The sequence below is a fragment of the Hemiscyllium ocellatum genome, chromosome 29 (genome assembly GCF_020745735.1).
Source record: "Hemiscyllium ocellatum isolate sHemOce1 chromosome 29, sHemOce1.pat.X.cur, whole genome shotgun sequence".
In the NCBI taxonomy this organism is placed as follows: Eukaryota; Metazoa; Chordata; class Chondrichthyes; order Orectolobiformes; family Hemiscylliidae; genus Hemiscyllium; species Hemiscyllium ocellatum.
Genome location: NC_083429.1, coordinates 51,272,058 through 51,293,078, shown reverse-complemented (window position 1 = coordinate 51,293,078; position 21,021 = coordinate 51,272,058). Strand labels below are relative to the sequence as shown.

General features: G+C 45.8%; 1 protein-coding gene across 10 annotated transcripts in view; it reads left to right on the top strand.

Annotated features, from left to right (window-relative positions):
* Positions 1-21,021, top strand: part of LOC132829706 (pleckstrin homology-like domain family B member 1) — a 377,428-nt gene that overhangs the window by 287,251 nt on the left and 69,156 nt on the right. For 8 of the 10 annotated variants that reach the window (XM_060847065.1, XM_060847068.1, XM_060847066.1 and 5 more), the window contains 4 exons: positions 11,000-11,128; positions 11,724-11,879; positions 14,090-14,200; positions 17,015-17,104. In XM_060847065.1, coding sequence (XP_060703048.1) covers positions 11,000-11,128; positions 11,724-11,879; positions 14,090-14,200; positions 17,015-17,104 — 486 coding nt within the window. The remainder of the gene's footprint in view (positions 1-10,999; positions 11,129-11,723; positions 11,880-14,089; positions 14,201-17,014; positions 17,105-21,021) is intronic. The other 2 variants (XM_060847069.1, XM_060847072.1) reach the window with 1 other exon arrangement.

Here is a 21,021-nt window from a genome sequence, read left to right as displayed (position 1 = left end):
CCCAGGAGTGCACCCAATGGGTTTTCACAACAATCCATTAGCTTCCCAAGCATCATCATGGATCTGAGAATTGACTACACAATTTAAATTTACACCCTCCAACAGCTGGGGGAAGGGATTTGACCCAGTGTCTCCAGGTCATTAGTGCAGCCCTTGGAATTGATGATAACCGAGTTTAATGTTGCCACAATGCTACCAGCCCATAGGGCTCCAGTCTCATCAGTGAGAGATGACTGATGGCACTTTAGCCTGAGGGTCACTATGCCTCAGGTGAGGCAAGAGATTGAGAAAGAGAGATTTTCATGGTTACCTCAGCCGGTGTGGGAATTGAACTTGATTACTGTTAGATCGCCTCTCAGTGTCAATAGCTGAGATATCACAGGTGCAGATCACTCCACATCACAAACCAGTCAACTGAGCTAACCAACCACCCTGCACTCCAACCCACCCCCACCCAACCAATTCATAAATGCTGTCCCCTCCTTAGAGCCATCTACAATCGAAACGGATGCTGCCTGACCCACTGTGATCTCCAGCATTTGTTGTTTACAAATCCCATACAACCTAGTAGAATAACTACAATTCTAAAATCTGATTGAAGATTTGTAGCTCGGGTATCCGTTGTTGTGGTTCTGCTCGCCGAGCTGGAAGTTTTTGCTGCAAACGTTTCGTTCCCTGGCTAGGGAACATCATCAGTGCTGTTGGTGATGCACAAAACACTATATAGGACAAACAGGAAGACAGCTAACAATCCGCATCCATGAACATCAGCTAGCCACAAAACGACAGCTATCCCTAGTAGCCATACACTCAGACAACCAGCAACATGAATTTGACTGGGAAAACGCCACTATCATAGGACAAGCCAGACAGAGAACAGCCAGAGAATTCCTAGAAGCATGGCATTCATCCCCAAACTCCATCAACAGACACATTGACCTGGACACCATATACAAACCACTACAGCTGAAACTGACACCCGGAAACGGCAAGAACATCCATCAACAGACACATCGACCTGGACCCCACATACAAATCACTGCAGCTGAAACTGACACCCGGAAGCAGCAAGAACAAACCAATATAAATACCGGAAGAAACATCAAAGCAGTGCTTCACACGAGGCTCCAACAGCACTGATGATGTTCCCTAGCCAGGGAACGAAACGTTTGCAGCAAAATCTTCCAGCTCGGCGAGCAGAACCACAATAACTACAATTCTGTCATACATCTTGTCCTATTGACACAATTGGCTGGATTTTCACATGGGCTTTGGGTCCAAGTGAGTCCCGTAACCAACAACGAGACCTTCATAGAGTCACAGAGATGTACAGCACGGAAACTGACCCTTTGGTCCAATTTTATCTTGGGGGAGAGGTTCCTAATTTTCCTCCCTTGTGAGAGGAGAGGCATGGTTAAATACTGATCAATGATCTGCACCTGTGGGATCTCAGCAATTGACACTGAGAGGTAATCCAACAGTAATCATGATTTGTGACAGGAAATCAGCTGTAAATCAAGGTGTAACAGGGCTCTAGGTCAATATTAACATGACTGTCAGCCAATGAATTTGAGGGAAGCAGTGTTATGGAAGGATTTACATTAACAGCCTACTTTAATGCAAACAGAGTTCTTTTAAACATGAGCTTCCATTAACTGCTGCCAATCAGAACTTGTCAAATGCGAGAGCGTTGTCTCCCGATGAAAGCAAGATTATTTCTCTAGCATAATGCTCCCTGTGGAGATTAGCTGCATCAATTAAACAAAAAAATTATGTTGGTTAGTTCTACAAGTCACTCCAGCAGAAATTATCCATTTTTCTGGAGAGGACTAGTGGTAATATTGCTGGCAAGTGATGGTGCTGAGTTGGCCTGAGTATGCTCTGTGCTCCCCAGGTATCTCTCAGATGCCTGTCCATTGGGCTGTACTCTCTGGTGTTACCCAAGATAAAAGGGCCATTGTCCTTATTCTACTCAGGGAGCAGCTGTGTGCAATCAATGAAAGCTCAGCTCTCCAGAGAGATGGACATTGGATGTATCCTTAATTCCCCTTCCCACTCCCGTTCCGACATGACCTCCATTGCCACAATGAACCACACCACAAGTTGGAGGAACGACGCCTTATCTTCCGCCTGGGCAGCCTACAGCTCGGAGGACTCAATGTTGAGTTGTCCAATTTCAAATAACCTCCCTTCTCAACCCCAACTTCCTTCCCAGCCCCTCCCCCTCCCTTCCACTCCTCCCTGTCACCAACTGGATTCATTCCTCCATTGACTAACCCTCTACCTGTCTTCACCATCCTGCCCCCACAATCCCCTTTATCTACAGCTTCCCCCTCACACCCACCCCCAGTCCTGAAGAAGGTTTACACCTGAAACGTTGACTTCTCTACCTCCTGATGCTGCCTGGCTTGCTGTGTTCTTCCAGTCTCCTGCCTGTATCCTTCATCAAGGCAACTCATCCCGTTCTATTATGACAAATGCTCCAGACTATACGGACCTGTACCTTTCAAGACAGTTACATGTTAGCAACATGTGACATTCCTTATTGCCTTGCCTTTGGACACGTTCTCTGTTTCCCACAGTCAGGGTTCAGTCAGTTGTGTCTGCACAATACCCAGTAACATCAGTGAAATATCACCACAAAGGCTGGCATCCTGTCACCAAGTCACCCTTTATTGTACATTCAGTACATGACACTGACCCAGCTAGCTCAGAGCTGGCTCCTTGAGTGAGCAGAACCCCTGACACGCCTGTTAACTTTTTCGTTTTTTTCTCTTTTTTCTTTTTGTTTTTTTCTTCTTTTTTTTGATTATATTTTTCCCCCACACTACCGCCTAACTGTTTATTTTTTTTTCCTGTTAATTTTTTTTCTTTTTTTCTTTCTTTTTTTCCTTTCTATTAACCCCCACACTACCGCCTAACTGCGGTAGTGCTTATTTTTCCCCAGCACCCGTGGCGTTTGTGTGCAGGTGTGAGACACAGTGAGAGACACACAGTGCACAAATCTTTATTTAATTTCCACCACCAGGAAGATAGGAAAACACCCGAGTGGCCTGTGACAAGCAGTGCCCTTCACATCAAAACACGCCTGTTTATATCTGTCAGCCAGGGCTCTCTGATTGGACCACGTTAACAACCCCAATCAGGGAACTCATTTCCTATGAGATCTACCCGGCTGACCTCGTTCCAATCACTACAATCAGCGGACTCAGAGCCCTGACTGTGTGTGTAAGCCTGTGATATTGGGGCCATTAATTAATTAATAATTAGTGTTGTAAATAAATGTCACGACATCTATCTCAACACGTATTCAACTCTTTGAGATATTTATGAATGATCCCATCGAAAATGACAGAACACATCACATCCTGTTTCTGGCTATCATCTCAAGTCCAAAGGCCTGAACGTGGGCTCTGAACAAGCTGCAGTGCTTCTGTAAGCAAATATCTAGCACTGCCTCAGCCTCTATGCATGGATTGGTCATTCCAATGATGTTCAAGGGATCTAGCACAGGGTGCAGTGGTCACAGAGTGAGACCAGAATGACCAGCAGACAGGGAATCTGTAAAAAATCAAATGTATGCAACAATCAAGTCTCGTTTACAGAGGTGTTAGCACAACGACATATATAAGCAGCAGTTGTTGCTTTGTGAGTCAGTGTGTGTTGTTGCACAGCAGTCATGACACTTAGAGATATCTGATCATCTGACTCACAGCCCCATGTCACCTGTAGCCTGTGACCTGGTGAGTGCATGGATTGTTCTGGAAATTGTTTTGATGCTGTGGACTCTCGGTCGGTCTGAGTGTGAACTTGGACATTCTGCAATGAGAGAGAGCAGCCTTGGCCCATGAAGCTGCAGATGAAGCTGATTTGTGTCCTCTGTCAGAGGGAGGGTCACGTTGTGGGAGATCTGATCTGAGTGGCAGCCTCCAGTAAACAGGAGATTCCGCCTCCAGCCCCTACTCCCTGCAGCAAGTGACACCAAGTAAGGGCAAGCTCAAACTGGGAAAGGGAATCTGATATTTAAGGGTTACCATAGTCGAGGGTTTTATTTTGTGACACACTTTACTCTTGCTTAAATACAGTTTCTAACTTTCTGTGCACTAATTCCTTCTAACTCTGTTAACTCTTTGAGATACTGACACGGCTCCTTCCTCCTCCTGCATGTTTTGTCTATCGCCCAGTCTGCTATGGTAACTGAGGTAACGTCACGGAGACCATTCCCTTACCCCCCTGCCCCATTGTCCTCGCCCTCCACTGAGACGACATCTGACTGCACACTCCATGTCCCCGTGGCGATGTGTGAGTGTGTGCTCGCGTTGCTAAGCAACTTACCTCGCGGACCACTGCTTTTACCACCTCCGAGAGAGAGAATCGATGAATTTGTGTCAGAGATTCATCGGTTGTTTATAACGTCTTTCTGCTATTGTTCCTAACCTAGTGACATGGCCAGAGGAAGATGAATGAGACTTCACCAGATGGGAAATCAAAATCCCTCCCTCTTCCCCCATCATGTTTTGCCAGGAGGACCAGCCCCAAAAATTGCTTGCTTTAAATGAATTAACAAAAGAAGTGGCCTGAGATTCTTTCCAAAGTTCTTGTTTATTTTAATGGAGTGGCAGAGTTTGTTACACTCAGTCTTCATAAAAACCAGGTGGGGAAGTCCGGGTAACATTTTTCTGTCTGATCTTTCGTAGATAAAACCCAAAAGAAAAATTGCTAGGGTAAATTGCAGCCAGCCAGCATGTGTTTCAGCAGTATGGTTTCTCAGATGTTTAACCAGTCCTTCAGAATGCAGTTATAGATCTCCAGGCAGTTATGAGACAGGTATCAATTCTCCTCTCAGTGTAAGGCACAGACCCTCTCTATTCATTAATGGGAATATGGGCATCGATGCCAAGACCTGTATTTGTTCTCATCACTAATTACCCTCAAGGGGAGTTAGGCTTCTGGAGTCACGTGTAGGCCTTCATCAATTTGCTTCATTACTTCTTCCAAATATTCAGTCGAGTTTGTGAGACAGGATTTCCCACAGACAAAGCTATGATGACTGTCTGTAATCAGTCCCTGCTTTTCCAAATACAGGCGGCACGGTGGCACAGTGGTTAGCACTGCTGCCTCACAGCGCCAGGGACCTGGGTTCAATTCCCACCTCAGGCGACTGACTGTGTGGAGTTTGCACGTTCTCCCCGTGTCTGCGTGGGTTTCCTCCGGGTGCTCCGGTTTCCTCCCACAGTCCAAAGATGTGCGGGTCAGGTGAATTGGCCATGCTAAATTGCCCATAGTGTTAGGTAAGGGGTAAATGTAGGGGTATGGGTGGGTTGCGCTTCGGCGGGTCGGTGTGGACTTGTTGGGCCGAAGGGCCTGTTTCCACACCGTAAGTAATCTAATCTAATCTAAACATGGAAATCCTGTCCCTCAGAATTCCCCTCCAACAACTTACCCACCACCGATGTCAGCTATCATTCCCTAGCTTTTCCTTACCACCTTTCTTAAACAGTGACACCACGTTTGTCAAAGTCCAGTCTTCCAGCACCTCACCTCTGACTATCAGTGATACAAATATCTCAGCAAGGGGCCCAGCAATCACTTCCCGAGTTTCCCACAGAGTTCTAGGGTACACCTGATCCGATTGCAGGGATTTATCCTCCTTTGTGCAATTTAAAATATCCAGCACCTCCCTCTCTGTAATATTGGCACTTTTCAAGATATCAATATTTATTTTCCCTTCCATTTCTCTAGCATCCATATCTGTCTCCACAGTAAAACTGACGTGAAATACTCATGAAGCAACTCCTCTGGTTCCACACATTGACAGCCTTGTTGATCTTTAAGGTGTATGTGCGTGTGCATGCGTGTCTGTGTGTGTGTCTGCATGTGCGTGTTTGTGTGCGCACATGTGTATACGTATGTGTGTGAGCGTGTGTGTGTGCGCAGACACTGTTTGTGAATGTGTTTCGAACCTGCTTCATGTAATGACCAGCAGCATTCCCGGACCCAGCCCCTTGGAGAGTATTAGGAATTCCAGGCTAATCTAACATCTGACTGTCTCCTTGAAAATGTCTCCCTCAGCATCTGGAGCACTGGAGAGGACATTGAGTGCACATTACCAGCTGGATGCAGTCCAGGTATCTCCATGATCCTTCCTAATACAGCCCAGTACCTCCATACAATGGTAACTTGCATTACCTGGTGCCATTAACATACTAAACCATCCTGAGGCCTTATACAGAATTGCTTATCCACTAAAATGGAATGCTGAGTGAGAAAAGGAGATTGGTGGGTAGAGGAATGTTTTCAGGAGGGTCTTGAAGGGAAGCGGGGATGTTCAGGGAGAAAGTTTCTGAGCTTGGGAGCAGAAACTGTGACCATCGATAAACAAGTGATGAATGAGCAAGAGGGCAGGATGTGAGGGATGTAGAGACGCTGGTGGGTGGGTGGGACTGAAGAAGGATACAGAGATGGAAGAATTGAATGAATTGAGGAGAAGTTTTAAATTGAAGCAGATGTGTAAGGGATTTGGTGCATGAACGGCCAATAAATACGTGACCCAGAAACTTTGTCAGATCTCCTGATCGACCCCTGATTGAGAAGATACAGGCGCCTGGGACCAACAATTTCAAATCCAGTTCCCAGTCCTTGTCCTGACTGAGACAGATTCCGCAAACACTCATGTTAACTGTGTGTATTTGGATTTGGCCAGTTATGTCCGTCAGAGTCAGAGTGGAGTGGAATGTGTGGAAGTAAATTGCTTTCTGAGAAGTGACGAAGGTACAAATTGTGAAAGTGGTCAGCCACTGATTGGTAAGGTCGTACAATTGTGTGAGCTTAGGAACTGAGGATACAGGAAATCAGAAAACAAAACAGACATCACTGGAGAAACTCACCAGGTCTGGCAGCATCTGCACAGAGAGAAACAGAGCTAACGTTTTGACATGTGAGTTCTGAAGAAGGGTCACTGGACCCACTTTGTTGCTCTCTCCACAGATGCTGCCATACCTACTGAGTTTCTCCAGCAACTCCTGCTTTGAGTTTAGTTAAAGCACGTGTTTTGCACCCAGTTTTACTAGCTCTAGGCTTTCACCATCTCGGGCTCATGGCCAGAGATACTGGGAGGTGTTCACTAAGCAACCATCACAGCAAGTGTCAACACGCTGTTTGACTACGTTGTTGAATCTCTCCTTGGTGCGTCCTGTTTTTATTTATTTTAAATAAATAAATGTTTTATTTATTCACTCAGATGGGGCATCACTGGCTGGCCCAGCATTCATTGCCTGTCCCTAGTTGCCCCTTGAGAAGGTGGTAGTGAGCTGAAGTCCACCTGCTGTGTGTTCCCTTAGGGAGGGAATTCCAGCATTCTGACCCAGCGACAGTGAAGGAACAGTGATATATTTCCAAGTCAGGATGGGGAGTGGCTTGGCAGGAAACTTGCAGGGGGGTGATTTCCCCATGTATCTCCTGCCCTTGTCCTTCTCGATGGTGATGATTGTGACTTTGGAAGGTGCTTTGAGGATTTCGGTGAATTTTTTGAGCGGATGGGGGAGAGTTCTGGAGAGGTGCAGAGATTTCTGGAGGGAATCCATTACCAGCTGCTCGTTCTGCAGTGAGGAAATTCAGGGATGCTGAAGAGGCCAGAACTGGAGGAGCACAGAGATCTCGGATAGTTGTCGGGGTTAAGGAGATTACGGAGAGGCAGAAATTTTCCATGTCTGTCTGGATCAGTATTCCCCAGTGTGGGGCATTTTCCCACTCACTCATGGGCAGACCTTTCTAGTTCTCATTAGCTAAGTGTCACCTACCCACACCTTCTCCCTGGCAGTTAGGGATGGGCAATAAATAAGGACCTAGCCATCAACACCTACTCTACTTGAACAATTTTTAAAAAACTCAACACCACAGGCTGATTCTGCTACATTCAGTGTTATAAAACCATAAGATAAAGGAGCAGAATTAGGCCATTTGGCCCATTGAATCTGCTCTGCCCATCCATCATGGCTGATAAGTTTCTCAACCCCATCCTCCGGCCTTCTCCCTGTAACCTTTGACCCCTCTTAACTAATCAAGAACCTATCTGTCTCTGTCTTAAATACACTCAGTGACTTGGCTTCCACAGCCCTCTGTGGCAGGGAGTTGCACAGACTCACCACCCTCTGGCTGAAGAAATCCCTCCTCCTCTCAGTTCGAAAGGGTTCTCCTTGAAACACCCTTGACTATAACAGACACCATTCACACATACCCTGACCATCTTCACCCCACCCCTGCCAACCCCAAGACTGGGTGCGGAGAGGTGCCTGTTATAAACACAGGCTGTATTATATTCAAGGGTTGCTTGCAAGTGAGTGTGGAGCTAATCTACTGGCTATTGTTGGCATGAAATGAGGTCAGCATATTCCTGGAGCACTGGGATATTGTGCCAAACCTTTTCCTTGCCAACATGTCCAGAGCATGTGCAGTGAAGTAGTTTAACCTGGAATAAAAAGTGATGGAATTGTACAACTCACCTTGAGGAGTATGGCAGTGTAGCAGTGTAGAGAACATATTTCCACTCGTGAGAGTGTGCATAAATATAACCTAGATTCTTGTAAACTTCCTATACATTTAGGAGAAGCATCTTTATCCAGAGAGCAGTGAGACTGTGGAACCTCCTCACACATGGAAGTTTATTTGTTCATGAGACTGGGCTAGCATTTATTACCCATCTCTTAAGTCCCTTGAGAAGGTGGAGGTGAGCTGCCATCTTGAACTGATGAGGTTCCTGGGGTGGAGGGATGCCCACACTAACCTGAGGAAAGGAACTCCTGGATTTTATCCCAGCAACATTGAAGGAATGGCGATATATTTCCAAGTCAGGATGGTGAGTGGCTTGGAGGGAAACTTGCAGGGATGGCTGTTCCCATGTATCTGTTGCCCTTATCCTTCTCGATGGAAGTGGCCATGGGGTTGGAAGGTGCTGTCTGAGGATCTTTGATGTATTTCTGCCGTGCATCTTGTAGACAGTATGCACTGCTGCTACTGAGTGTTGGTGGTGGAGGGAGTGAATGCTTGGGGATGTGATGCCAATCAAGTGGGCTTCTTTGTCCTGGATGGTGTTGAGTTTCTTGAGTGTTAGATTAGATTACTTACAGTGTGGAAACAGGCCCTTCGGCCCAACAAGTCCATACCGACTCACCGAAGTGCAACCCACCCATACCCCTACATTTACCCCTTTACCTAACACTACGGGCAATTTAGCATGGCCAATTCACCTGACCTGCACATCTTTGGACTGTGGGAGGAAACCGGAGCACCCGGAGGAAACCCACGCAGACACGGGGAGAATGTGCAAACTCCACACAGTCAGTCGCCTGAGTCGGGAATTGAACCCGAGTCTCTAGCGCTGTGAGGCAGCAGTGCTAACCACTGTGCCACCGTGCCACCCACCAACTGTTGTTGGAGCTGCTCCCAACCAGGCAAGTGGGGAGTATTCCATCACGCCCCTGACTTGTGCCTTGTAGATGGTGGACAGGAGAGGAGTTTCTGAGCTGCTGACCTGGTCTTGCAGCCTCAGTATTAATATGTCTGGTTGTGTTCAGTTTCTGGTCAATGGTAATCCTCAGGATGTTGACAGTGAAGGGGGGGAGGGGAATCAGAGATGACAAACACAATTGAATGTCAAGGGGCAGTGTTCAGATTCTCTCTTGTTAGAGATGGCTGTTGCTGGCACTTTTGTGCCGTGAGTGTTACTTGCCACATATTGGCCCAAGCCTGGATATGGTCCAGGTCTTGCTGCATCTGGACATGGGCTGCTTCCGAGTAGTTGTGGTGAATTAGGAAGTTCAGGGAAAGCTGTCACCACACAAAACAAACTGAAGCCTCTGTTGAAGGAAGGAAGGAATGGCCGAGGTTGGGAGAAGGTCAGCAGGAATTCAGTCTGTAGCTGACCCCAGCTTCGATAAAATGACCAGAGTTTTTGCTGCAAGTTCTTTGTTGCAATTTATGCTCCTGATTATTAGCTAGTGAGCTACTTCCAAATCCATACCAGTGCTCAGGTACATGACAACATCCTCTCAGTATTTGGAGCATCATCATTGGACACTTCCTGTCCCCTTGCTGGTCATGTGATCTGCTGGGGCAGATTTGAAATGGGTGGTAAAAAGCTACCAAGGTGTTGGAGGAAACCTTCCTCCTCTAGTCCGCCTGAGGTTGAGGTTAGGAGAGAAGAATACACCTTTGGCCAGCTCTGAGCCGAGATCTTGGGTCAGTGGCAGCCTTTATCAAGGAAATTGGATTAACTGGGGAATGGAAAATTCCAGAGAAACCCCCCCCAAAGATGATAGAATGAGACAAATTAAACTTTCCTTCTCAACGGACTGTGAATGAAAAGGGATTGCTCAGATGCGGTGACGTTGCGATATTGGGTTTGAGGTGACATTGTGTAAATGGTTGCCTGGTGTTGAGTGAAATCCTGTGACTCTATAGTTTGACCAGGATGACCTCCTAAAGTGCTTCTGATGATGGATTAGCTTGAAGTACAGGAACTGACTTTATTGGCAAACATTAAGCATTAGTACCACTTCACACAGAAACATCCCAACCACACAGTAATCGTTAATCTATAAAATCTTTGTGTCCCAGTGAAAGAGGTGAAGGTGGGTAAATTTTGGTGAGACTAGCTTGAATGGGACAAAGTTTACAGGATGTGGGACTAATGGAGGTGGCACTGCTATGATCAGCTTCATGTTCCAGAGATTCTAGATTTTCTTTATTTGGACTTTGGAGTAGGCCATTCGGCCCTTCTATTGTGCAGCATTCAGGAGCTGAAACAGAATTGCTCTAGTGAAGATTAGCTACTCTCAGGCCTCTTCTCCAACTTCGCTCCCTCCAGCTCCCAAAACCCATCGCCAACTCTCGATTCCAAACCTGTTTGGCTGTAACCACTGTTCTAATCTTCAGGCTTCTGCATGGCGTGGATTTGAGAAGTGTGTTTTTTTTTTCTCTTTTTTTTGTTTTTCAAATTCAGGAAAGGGTAAAGCTTGATGCTGAGGAAAGAGAAGTGCAGAGACTACAGTCGCATTGCCATGAGTTGAAGAGCCAGCTTGATAACTGCCCTGAATCAATGAGGGAGCAGTTACAGGACCACCTCAAAAGGGTCAGTTTCTCCTACCTCATTGGCTTTCCCTCCCTCTGGATCGTATGACCTCTCTGTCCTGATACAGTAGCTGACTCCAGGTACTCAATGTCACAGCATAAAGGTGATTAGGAACTCTGGAATCAGAAGCGTTTAATAAAGTATTTACGGTCGCCCATACACAGGATAAAACCCAAGAGATTTGGGGGAAACCTTGGAATGACACTTGCATGATTGAATAAGTCTTGCATTTTGTTGGGTTTTGTTTTTGGTTGTTTTAAATTTTGGATCCAATTTGTTGGAATGCCTTAAGAAACTCCTTTTATAAATGCTTTTAACTTTGCTTTGTCGTTACTTATTAATATACTGTGGCCATTTGTACTGAGAAGTTTGTGAAGTTATGTTGAAAACATGAACTCCGTATTTTGCTAATAGTTTTTGAGGGTTCGAGAGAGCAAGAGAGATTGAGCAGTCAAGCTCTTGATGTGGTAAGTCAGTCTTAAGTCAATCACATCAAGTTCCTCCGGGAGGATTTGCTGCCGAGCAGCAGGACACAGCAGGCTTGATGTTCTTTCTCTCTGCTGTTAGTTACGGAATCTCTCATGACCTGTCCTAGGAAGTGGAGACTCTCGAATCTGAAGCCAAACTCTTTGAAGATTTGGAGTTTCAGCAGCTGGAGAAGGAGAGTCGCTTGGAAGAGGAAAGGGAGACGGTGAGCCAGCAGCTCCAGCAGGACAAGGCTGAATACCAGCGCAGTGCCATGCGGAGAAAGGTACTGGCCCCTCTCTGTAGCCAAAGTCCTTGCCTCCTGCCCTCCTCCCTGCTCCAGGTTCAATGACAGAGGGTGGTGAACAGCTGGAACCTGGGTTTGACTTCATCGCAGGCAGTGCTTCACATTGTCTCGGGGATTATCCCAGAGTGCTTCACAAAACCTTCTGAAGCACAGTGTCTAAAATCCAGTGGGCCAATTGGTTCACAGCAAGACTTCATGGATCCCTGGAAATTCGGGATTAATTGATGGGGAGAGATCGAGGAGATTGGCTCTGTGTTCCCTTAAAGAATGAAAGGGAGATCTCATTGCAACTTAGAAAATTCTCTCAGAGCATGAGAGGACAGTTTAGATGGGTTGTCGAGTCTAGAACCGGGGGAAATAATCTCAGGATAATGGGTCGGCCATTTTGGATTGAAGTGAGGAGTGATTTCTTAGAATTCTGTACGGCAGTGTCACTTGAGTATGTTCAAAATGGAGATCAGTAGATTTCTGGGCACTAATGGCATTGAGGAATATTGGGATGGTGCAGGAAAATTACATTGAGGGGATGATCAGATGTGATGCAATTGAAGGGCAGAACAGGTTTGCTGGGCTGAATGGCCTGCTCCTGTGTTCCACTCCAAAAAAAACATCAGCAGAATTCAAGTCCTCACCTTTACATGAGACGTTTGATTGTTAGTCATAATCCATAATGCCCACACACCACTGATTACTAACTCCCTGTATTTGTACAACAATTCAAACCCTTAATGAGTTTATCTATCGCTGTTCCCTCGTCCATTAGGTCTCAGGCATCCCCTCAGACCAGATGAGATGCTGACAGTGATGTTCCACAGTGTCATCAGGATCCTCTGCCGTTGAGGGTTGCTATAATGCTCAGTTGATTCCGCATTCAGATCAAGGGATCTGTTGAATACCTGAGAGAAACAGTAATCAGGCAGGAAAGTAGAGTGGAGGTGGAAGATTAGCAATTATCTTGCTGAACAGCAGAGCAAAGGTGACAAGTGGCCTACAAGTGACCTGATTAACTTTTTCATTATTTGTTCTTGGGATCATCAGTTAAGATTCAGCCATGTTGCCAAGGGTTTGTGTTACATGCAGGTCAGACTGGGTAAGGATTTACTGCCCTAAAGGGCATTAGGGAACTGGATGGGTTTTTACAACAATGGTTCCATGGTCATCAATAGACTAACGTTTAATTCGAAAATTTTATTCACTCCAATTTTATCATCAGTCAATGTTGAATTTGAACCTATGTCCCAGAGCATTAACTTGGGTCCCTGGATCACTACTCGGTAGCAATACCACTGTGCCATCTCCTCCCTGTTATTGAACAGAAGAAATCAGGCCCATCGAGCCTGCCTTGACATTCAATAAGATCACGGCTAATCTTTTTGTGGATTCAGCTCCACTTACCCCCCTGCTCACCATAACCCTTAATTCCTTTACTGTTCAAAGATTAGATTAGACTTACAGTGTGGAAACAGGCCCTTCGGCCCAACAAGTCCACACCGACCCGCCGAAGCGCAACCCACCCATACCCCTACATTTACCCCTTACCTAACACTACGGGCAATTTAGCTTGGCCAATTCACCTGACCCGCACATCTTTGGACTGTGGGAGGAAACCGGAGCACCCGGAGGAAACCCACGCAGACACGGGGAGAACGTGCAAACTCCACACAGTCAGTCGCCTGAGTCGGGAATTGAACCCGGGTCTACAGGCGCTGTGAGGCAGCAGTGCTAACCACTGTGCCACCGTGCCGTCCAACTTTGACTTAAAAACATTCAGCAAGGTAGCCTCAACTGTTTCACTGGGCAGGGAATTCCACAGACTCACACACTTTGGGTGAAGAGGTTCCTCCTCAATTCTGTCCGAAATCTGCTCTCCCTTATTTTGACGCTATGGCCCCTAGTTTCACCTACCATTGGAAACAACTTCCCTGCTTCTATCTTAGCAATTCTCTTCACAATTTTATATGTTTTTATAAGATCCCCCATTGGTTAAGGGATATATATTGACCAGAATAGCTGCTCCTCTTTAAAGTATTGGCTGTGTGATTTTTAACTTCCTCCCAAGAGAGTTCACAGAGACCGCACCTTCATTCCTTACTCCTCTGTAAAGATAGCTCCGGTAGCACTGCCTCAATGTTGCGCTGGAATGTTCTTTCTGGCTTATGAGCTCAATCATCTCCATCTTTGTTCCACAGGACAAGGTTTCTGCTTTAGAGAATCAAGCCAATCAGATTCGCTATCAGGCTCTCCAGGAATGTGAGAGATTGACCAGAGAGAAAAACGCAATGATGCAGTTACTTCAGAAGGTACTGGTTCAAACTCTGGATAGGACCCATCTGATCTGTGCTGATACAGGCTCCCTGTGCTAACACTAGTTACCACTCTTTCCAAAATGATACAGAGGTTCAAAGGGTTAAATTAAGACAGCAGGTCATCTGAAGTAGGAGAGACTAGGACCCGAAGTCACAGCCTAAGAGTAAAGGGAAGACCTTTCAGACGGAGATAAGGAGAAACGTCTTCAGCCAGAGAGTGGGGAATCTATGGAATTCATTGCCACGGAAGGCTGGAGGTGAATTCCTCGAATTCCAGGAGCAGCAATTCCTGTTGAATATGCTGGGGCATTATTTTGGAACTTTGGGAAAAAAAAGTCGAAACAATAGCAGTTTTAAAAGGGAGAAGGGCAGACAAAGGAAGCACATGGTGAGGACAGTGCAGGAGAGAGAGAGAGAGAGAGAGAGAACCTGCACAGTTACCGCCTTTGCTGTTTGAATTTGTGTCTCGCTGGGCATCGGAGTGCATCTGGTAAAACTAACAAACAGTGAAATTCACAGCTAATCTTGGAGGAACTGTTGGGCGAAGTTCACAGCACAGAATCAGATAAGTTAATTGTTGTTTTAAGTCTGTCCGATAGAAAGGCTGCAGTAGTGAGTAGAGTGGATTCTTTCTTGATTATATGTTTTTTGGAGATAAGTCTCTTGATTAAACTTAAAATATAAGCCATAGCTATTAATTTACCCTGGGGCAGTATTTGTAGAGGAATAAGACGGTGTTATTTTCTGGGTTTGTAGATTGTGAAGGAGCAAAAATGGCCTTTAGTACAGTGATATGGAGAAAGTGAGGACTGCAGATGCTGGAGATCAGAGCTGAAAATGTGTTGCTGGAAAAGCGCAGCAGGTCAGGCAGCATCCAAGGAACAGGAGATTCGACGTTTCGGGCATGAGCCCTTCTTCAAGAATTCCTGAAACGTCGATTCTCCGGCTCCTTGGATGCTGCCTGACCTGCTGCACTTTTCCAGAAACACATTTTCAGCTTTGCAGTGATGTGTACTTCTTGTCAGATGTGGGAGTTTAAAAAGAGTTTAAGGGTTACTGCAGATTATATCTGCCATAAATGCTGTTGGATGCAAATCTTATCAGATCGAGTGGATCGGTTGGAGAGACAGATAGAAGTGATGAGGAATTTGCAACAGCAACAGTATGTGTTGGTTGGCAGTTATAGGAAGGGGGGAAAGTCTCAGATACAGTCACATAGATGGGTTAACTCCAGGAAGGGTAAGAGAGGTAGGCAGCTAGAGCAGGAGTCTTTTGTGGTTATAACCATTTCCAACAGGTATGCTGTTTTGGAAAATGTAGGGAGTGATGGATTCTCAGGGGAACGTAGCACGAACAGCCAAGTTTCTGGTATTCAGACTGGACCTAATGCAACGAGGGGTACATCGGCTTCCAAGAGATCAATTGTGTTAGGGGATTCTCTAGTCCGAGGTACAGACAGACGTTTCTGTGGCCAGCAGAGAAAAAGCAGAATGGTGTATTGTTTCCCTGGTGCCAATCAAGGATGTCTCAGAGAGGGTGCAGAATGTTCTCATGGGGGAGAGGGGCCAACAAGAGGTCATTGTCCACATTGGAACCAACGACATTGGAAGGAAAAAGGTTGAGACTCTGAAGGGAGATTACAGAGAGTTAGGTAGAATTTTAAAAAGGAGGTCCTCAAGGGTAGTAATATCTGGATTATTCCCAGTGATGGCAGGAATAGGAGGATAGAGCAGATGAATGCATGGCTGAGGAACTGGTGTATGGGAGAAGGATTCACATTTTTATCTTTGTGCACCCCAGTCCAAAACCGGCATATCTAAATTAGAGATAAGATAGGTTTTTGGTTAGTAAGGGGATCAAGGGTTCCAGAATGAAGGCAAGAGAATGGGGTTAAGAAACATACTAGCCATGATTGAATGGCAGAGAAGACTCAGTGGGCCAAATGGCCTAATTCTGCTCCTATATCTCACGGTCTTCTGTCATCTGATCAAAGGAAAGATATACTGACGTTGGAAGGTATTTGATCCCATTGAATGGCCATTCAGACTTGATGGGCCAAATGTCTTATTGTCTTCATTGGTCAAGTTGTGGACAATCACTGCTGCGTGATTTTTCCTCTCATCCACTGCTTCCCCAAAAGTGATTGATACATTACAGTTGGATAGGACTTTGGTTTGGCCACATTTGGAATACTGCATACAGTTCCAGTGGCCACATCACCAGAAGGATATGGATGCTTTGGAGAGGGTGCAGAGGAGGTTCACTAGAATGTTGCCTGTGTGAAGGGTGCTGACTATGAAGACAGGTTGAGAAGATTAGTATTATTTACGTTGGAAAGACAGAGGTTGAGGGGTTCCTGATTGAGGTCTACAAAATCATGAGAGGTGCAGATAGCAAAGAGCTGTTCCCAGAATGGGGGCCTCAGTTACTAATGGTCACGAGTTCTAGGTGAGATGGGAAAAGTTTAGGGGAGATATGCGTGGAAGGTTCTTTACGCAGAGGGTAGTGGGTGCCTGGAACGAGTTGCCAGTGGAAGTGATAGAGGCATGCACGATAGGGTCATTTAAGATATTTCTAAACAGATACATAGATGGGCGAAGAGCAGAGGGATACAGATCCTTAAAAAATAGGCAACAGATTTAGATCGAGGATCTGGATCGGCGCAGGCTTGGAGGGCCAAGGGGCCTGTTCCTGTGCTGTAATGTTCTTTGTACTTTTGTTCTTTGCCTGTAACATCCAGATTGCAAACTCAAGGCTGTGGTATTTGATGGTAAGCGTTTTCTAATTTGCAAATACACTTCTTTCCAGGAAAAAGACAAGCTGGCCAATCTGGAAAAGCAGTATTTCATGGTGACTGGAGGAAAAAGCTTTTCCAAAGTCTCGACAGCACTAAAGGAGGTGAACTGATTTTATATTATTCTGGTTCCTATCTGTATATTGGCAAAAAATTGCATTCACAAAGTACTTCATGAAGTCAAAATGTCTCAAGGGATTTTCCCACTCAATGTGAATGACTTATGAGGTTGACTAACTGTTATGTAAGGGAACTGCTGGGATGGTTTTCTGAATGCTGTAGAGAGCTGAATGCTTGCTTTATCGGATGGCTTGATCAAAGTCTACCCTGGTCACTACAGTGCATCTCACCTCATTCATTTCAACTGAAATCTCACCCTTCCCAACCTCCCAGTTTCTATCCGAAACTCTGAGGGTTTGCAGCCTCTATTCATCGCTGTCTTTGACATACCGCCCTGTGTCAGTGGGAATCTCTGGCGTGTAATTGCTAAATTCTTGATCACTTTCAATCGAAAAGGTGTTTGTCACATTCTCTGGTTGAGCTCAGAGTCAGAGACGATCATAGAGTTTTAGAGTGTGGAAGGAGGCTCTTCGGCCCATCATGTCCATGCCAGTCATCAAGCATCTGTCTGTTCTAATCTCAATTCCCAGCACTTCACCTGTATCATTGTATGCTATGCAAATGTCTTGAAGGTTCCTGCTTCTAGCACCTGCTCAGGCAGTGAAATCCAAATACTGACCACCTTCTGAATGAGAGAGGTGATCCTCAAAGCCCCTTCCAAACCCCCTGCTCCTTTCCTTATAAATCTGCCCCTGGTTATTGACCCCTCTTTGAAGTGGAAGATTTCATACCTCAGTCAAATCTCCCCTCAGCCTGCTCTCAGATTAGATTCCCTACAGTGTGGAAACAGGCCCTTCGGCCCAACAAGTCTACACCGACCTGCTGAAGAGTAACCCACCCTCCTATGACTAATGCATCTAACACTATGGGCCATTGAGCATGGCCAATTCACCTGACCTGCACATCTTTGGATTGTGGGAGGAAACCCCGTGCAGACACGGGGAGGATGTGCAAACTCCACACAGACAATCGCCCGAGGCTGGAATCGAACCTGGGACCCTGACACTGTGAGGCAGCAGTGCTAACCACTGAGCCACCGTGCCGCCAAACAACCCCAGCCTATCTAGTCTCTCTTCAAACCTAAATCCTCACATCCTGACTGCGTGATGTGCAGTTTTCGGTGAGGAACATCTGTTGCAGTCCCTGCTGCTGACACACAGCTGGAATGATCCAGTGTGTACCCAGGCTTCTGTCTGACCACATTCGAAGGTGGGAATTTGAAAAGCCATTGGGACTCGACAGCGAACAGCCAAACCACAAAGGGAGTGGGTTCGTTGGAACGCTGTTAAATGGGGTTACTGCAAAATGTCGGATTTATCCCACTGGAATCCATCTCAGCCTGACTGAAAGTGACATTTACAGCTGGCTACCGATCCTTTAATGTCTCACGGCAGCTGGCAAATTGCCAGCTGTGTTAGTGCCAACCAGGAAGGTATTGGGGTGTGCATGGGCATGGAGGAGAATGAGGAGGGGGTGGGGGCGCACAGCTGGCCTCTGCCTGCACCAAGCGATACACAATATTCGATGGATTGTCCATTTTACCTTGTTGCCAAAGGCAGTCAATAAATTGACCCAGTGTAAAATGGGCACTGATGAGCTGTTACCCATTTCTATGCTCCTGGAGGAGATTGTACCCTTCAGAACAGTTTACATTTGGTTTCCTGGAGTCAGCTGTTCCAAATCGAGCAAATTGAGTTTGTTGTTGCCATCAAAGCTGGTCCGGTGCAGATGGCACCAAGTGTAGCTCACAAACAGCTTCAGAATAAAAAGTTATAATTACAGCTGGTCAGGCGATTGTTCAGGCCGTTACTGTTTTTGTAATTAAAGGGATCTGAGTCTTCAGCTCATAAAGGTCTTATAACCGAACTCCTTGGTGGTAAATATCAAATGTTGCCTGCATATTTTTCACAAAAAGCACCATCAAGACTTCTGATGGATCTTTGACAAAGTAATAAAATCAGAACGCACACCACATCAGGTTATAGTCCAACGGGGTTTATTTGGAATCACAAGCTTTTGGAGCAGCGTGATTTCAAATAAACCTGTTGTACTGTAACCTGGAGTCGTGTAACTTCTGGCTTTGTTCATCCCAGTCCAACACTGGCCCATCCACATCAAAGTAATGAAGGTGCTTAGTTCCCTCTTGTAGCCCATGGGCGTAAAGTTCTGTGTGAATGAATGGGATTAGTGACTGTGAGGCAAGGAATTTGATCCTTCATCCAGGCCCTCAGATGTTGAACAATGAAACTGGACACATGTTTAAGAAGTGAGTGAATGAGAATCACTAGAACAGTGTGTTGTTTGAATTATCCCGTCAAAGAAATTAATAGGTAGCTCTTTCATAGAGCTGGCACTGCCATTGACAGACTGAATCCTGTAAAATGCTGTAATGTTCCAAATCCTTATCCACAGGGAGGTAGCTGAGCAGCAATGGGGTTAGGCAGTACAGCAGAGATACAGCACAGCAACTCGCCCCTCAGGTTAGCTGGGTTATGCTGGTGTTTGTGCTTCTCTGTAATGTGGAGGTACCGGTGTTGGACTGGGGTGGACAAGGTCAGACATCACACAACAGGTTTATTTGAAATCGCAAGCTTTCAGAGAGCTGCCCCTTAATCAGATGAAATCTTGTGTTGTGTGATTTCTGACCTTGCTTCTCCTTAAACCTCTTTGCAGTCCCAGTACATCTCAACAGACCCGCACAATATTCCATTTCTTCCCCCTGCAGACTTCCCCAACTGCCCCTTGAATGCAGCTCTACTGTTTATGTCACTGCTCCCTGGGCAATACCTTATTTTGGGTAAAGAGTTAAAATATTTTAGTTCTTGTTATTGATAAACCTCTGTTAATGATGTTTTTAACGGACATTTAGAAGTACAGAACTTGAGTACTGCTGCAAAAAACACGGAGCTTTCTCAAACCTACTTTATTCTTTGGTAGGGACCTAGATTAGACAGTCTGTCCAGGTACTGCATCACAAGACTATTACTATTATCCCAAAATATATCGGAATAGAACGAGGCCATTCAGCCCATCATGTATGCTCTGCCATTCAATCATGGCTGATGTCTGTCTCAAGCCTATTCTCCCGCCTTCTCCCTGTAACTTTTGATCCCCTTACTAATCAAGAACCTATCTTATCTAAGTCTTAAAGACAGTCAATGACTTGGCCTCCATAGCCCTCTGAGTTCCACAGATTCCCCACCCTCTGGCTGAAGAAATTCCTCCTCATCTCAGTTCTAAAGGGTTGTCCCTTCACTCTGAGGCTGTGCCCTTGGGTCCAAGTCTCTCCTACCAGTGGAAACATCTTCTCCACACCCACTTTATCCAGACCTCTCAGTATTCTGTAAGTTTCAATCATAAGTCCTTTATGCATCCTTCTAATCTCCCATTTCCAGCATGTCCTTCCTGAGATATAGGACCCAAAACTGCTCACCGTATTATGGATGCTGTCTGACCAATGCCTTATACAGTCTCAGCAGAACATCTCTGCTTTTGTGTTCTAGACCTTTTGAAATGAATGCTAACGTTGTATTTGCCTTCCTGTCAACTGAACCTGCATGCTTACTTGGAACCAGGACTCCCAAGTCCCTTTGTGCTTCAGATTTCTGAAGCCTTTCCCCTTTTAGAAAGTAGTCTACACCTCTGTTCTTCTGAATAAAGTGTACAACCTCACACTTTTCCACATTATATTCTATCTGCCCCTTGTTTTCCCAGTCTGCTAGCCTGTCCAAATCCTCCTACAGCCTCCCCACTTCCTAAATACTACCTGCCCCTCCATCTGTTTTGAATGAAGGAGGATTGGCAAGGTATCCACAAGCATCCACTCTCTCTACTAGCGACTCTCAGTGTGTACTAACTACAAGGTGTACTGTAGAAATTCACCAAAGACCCTCAGCACCTT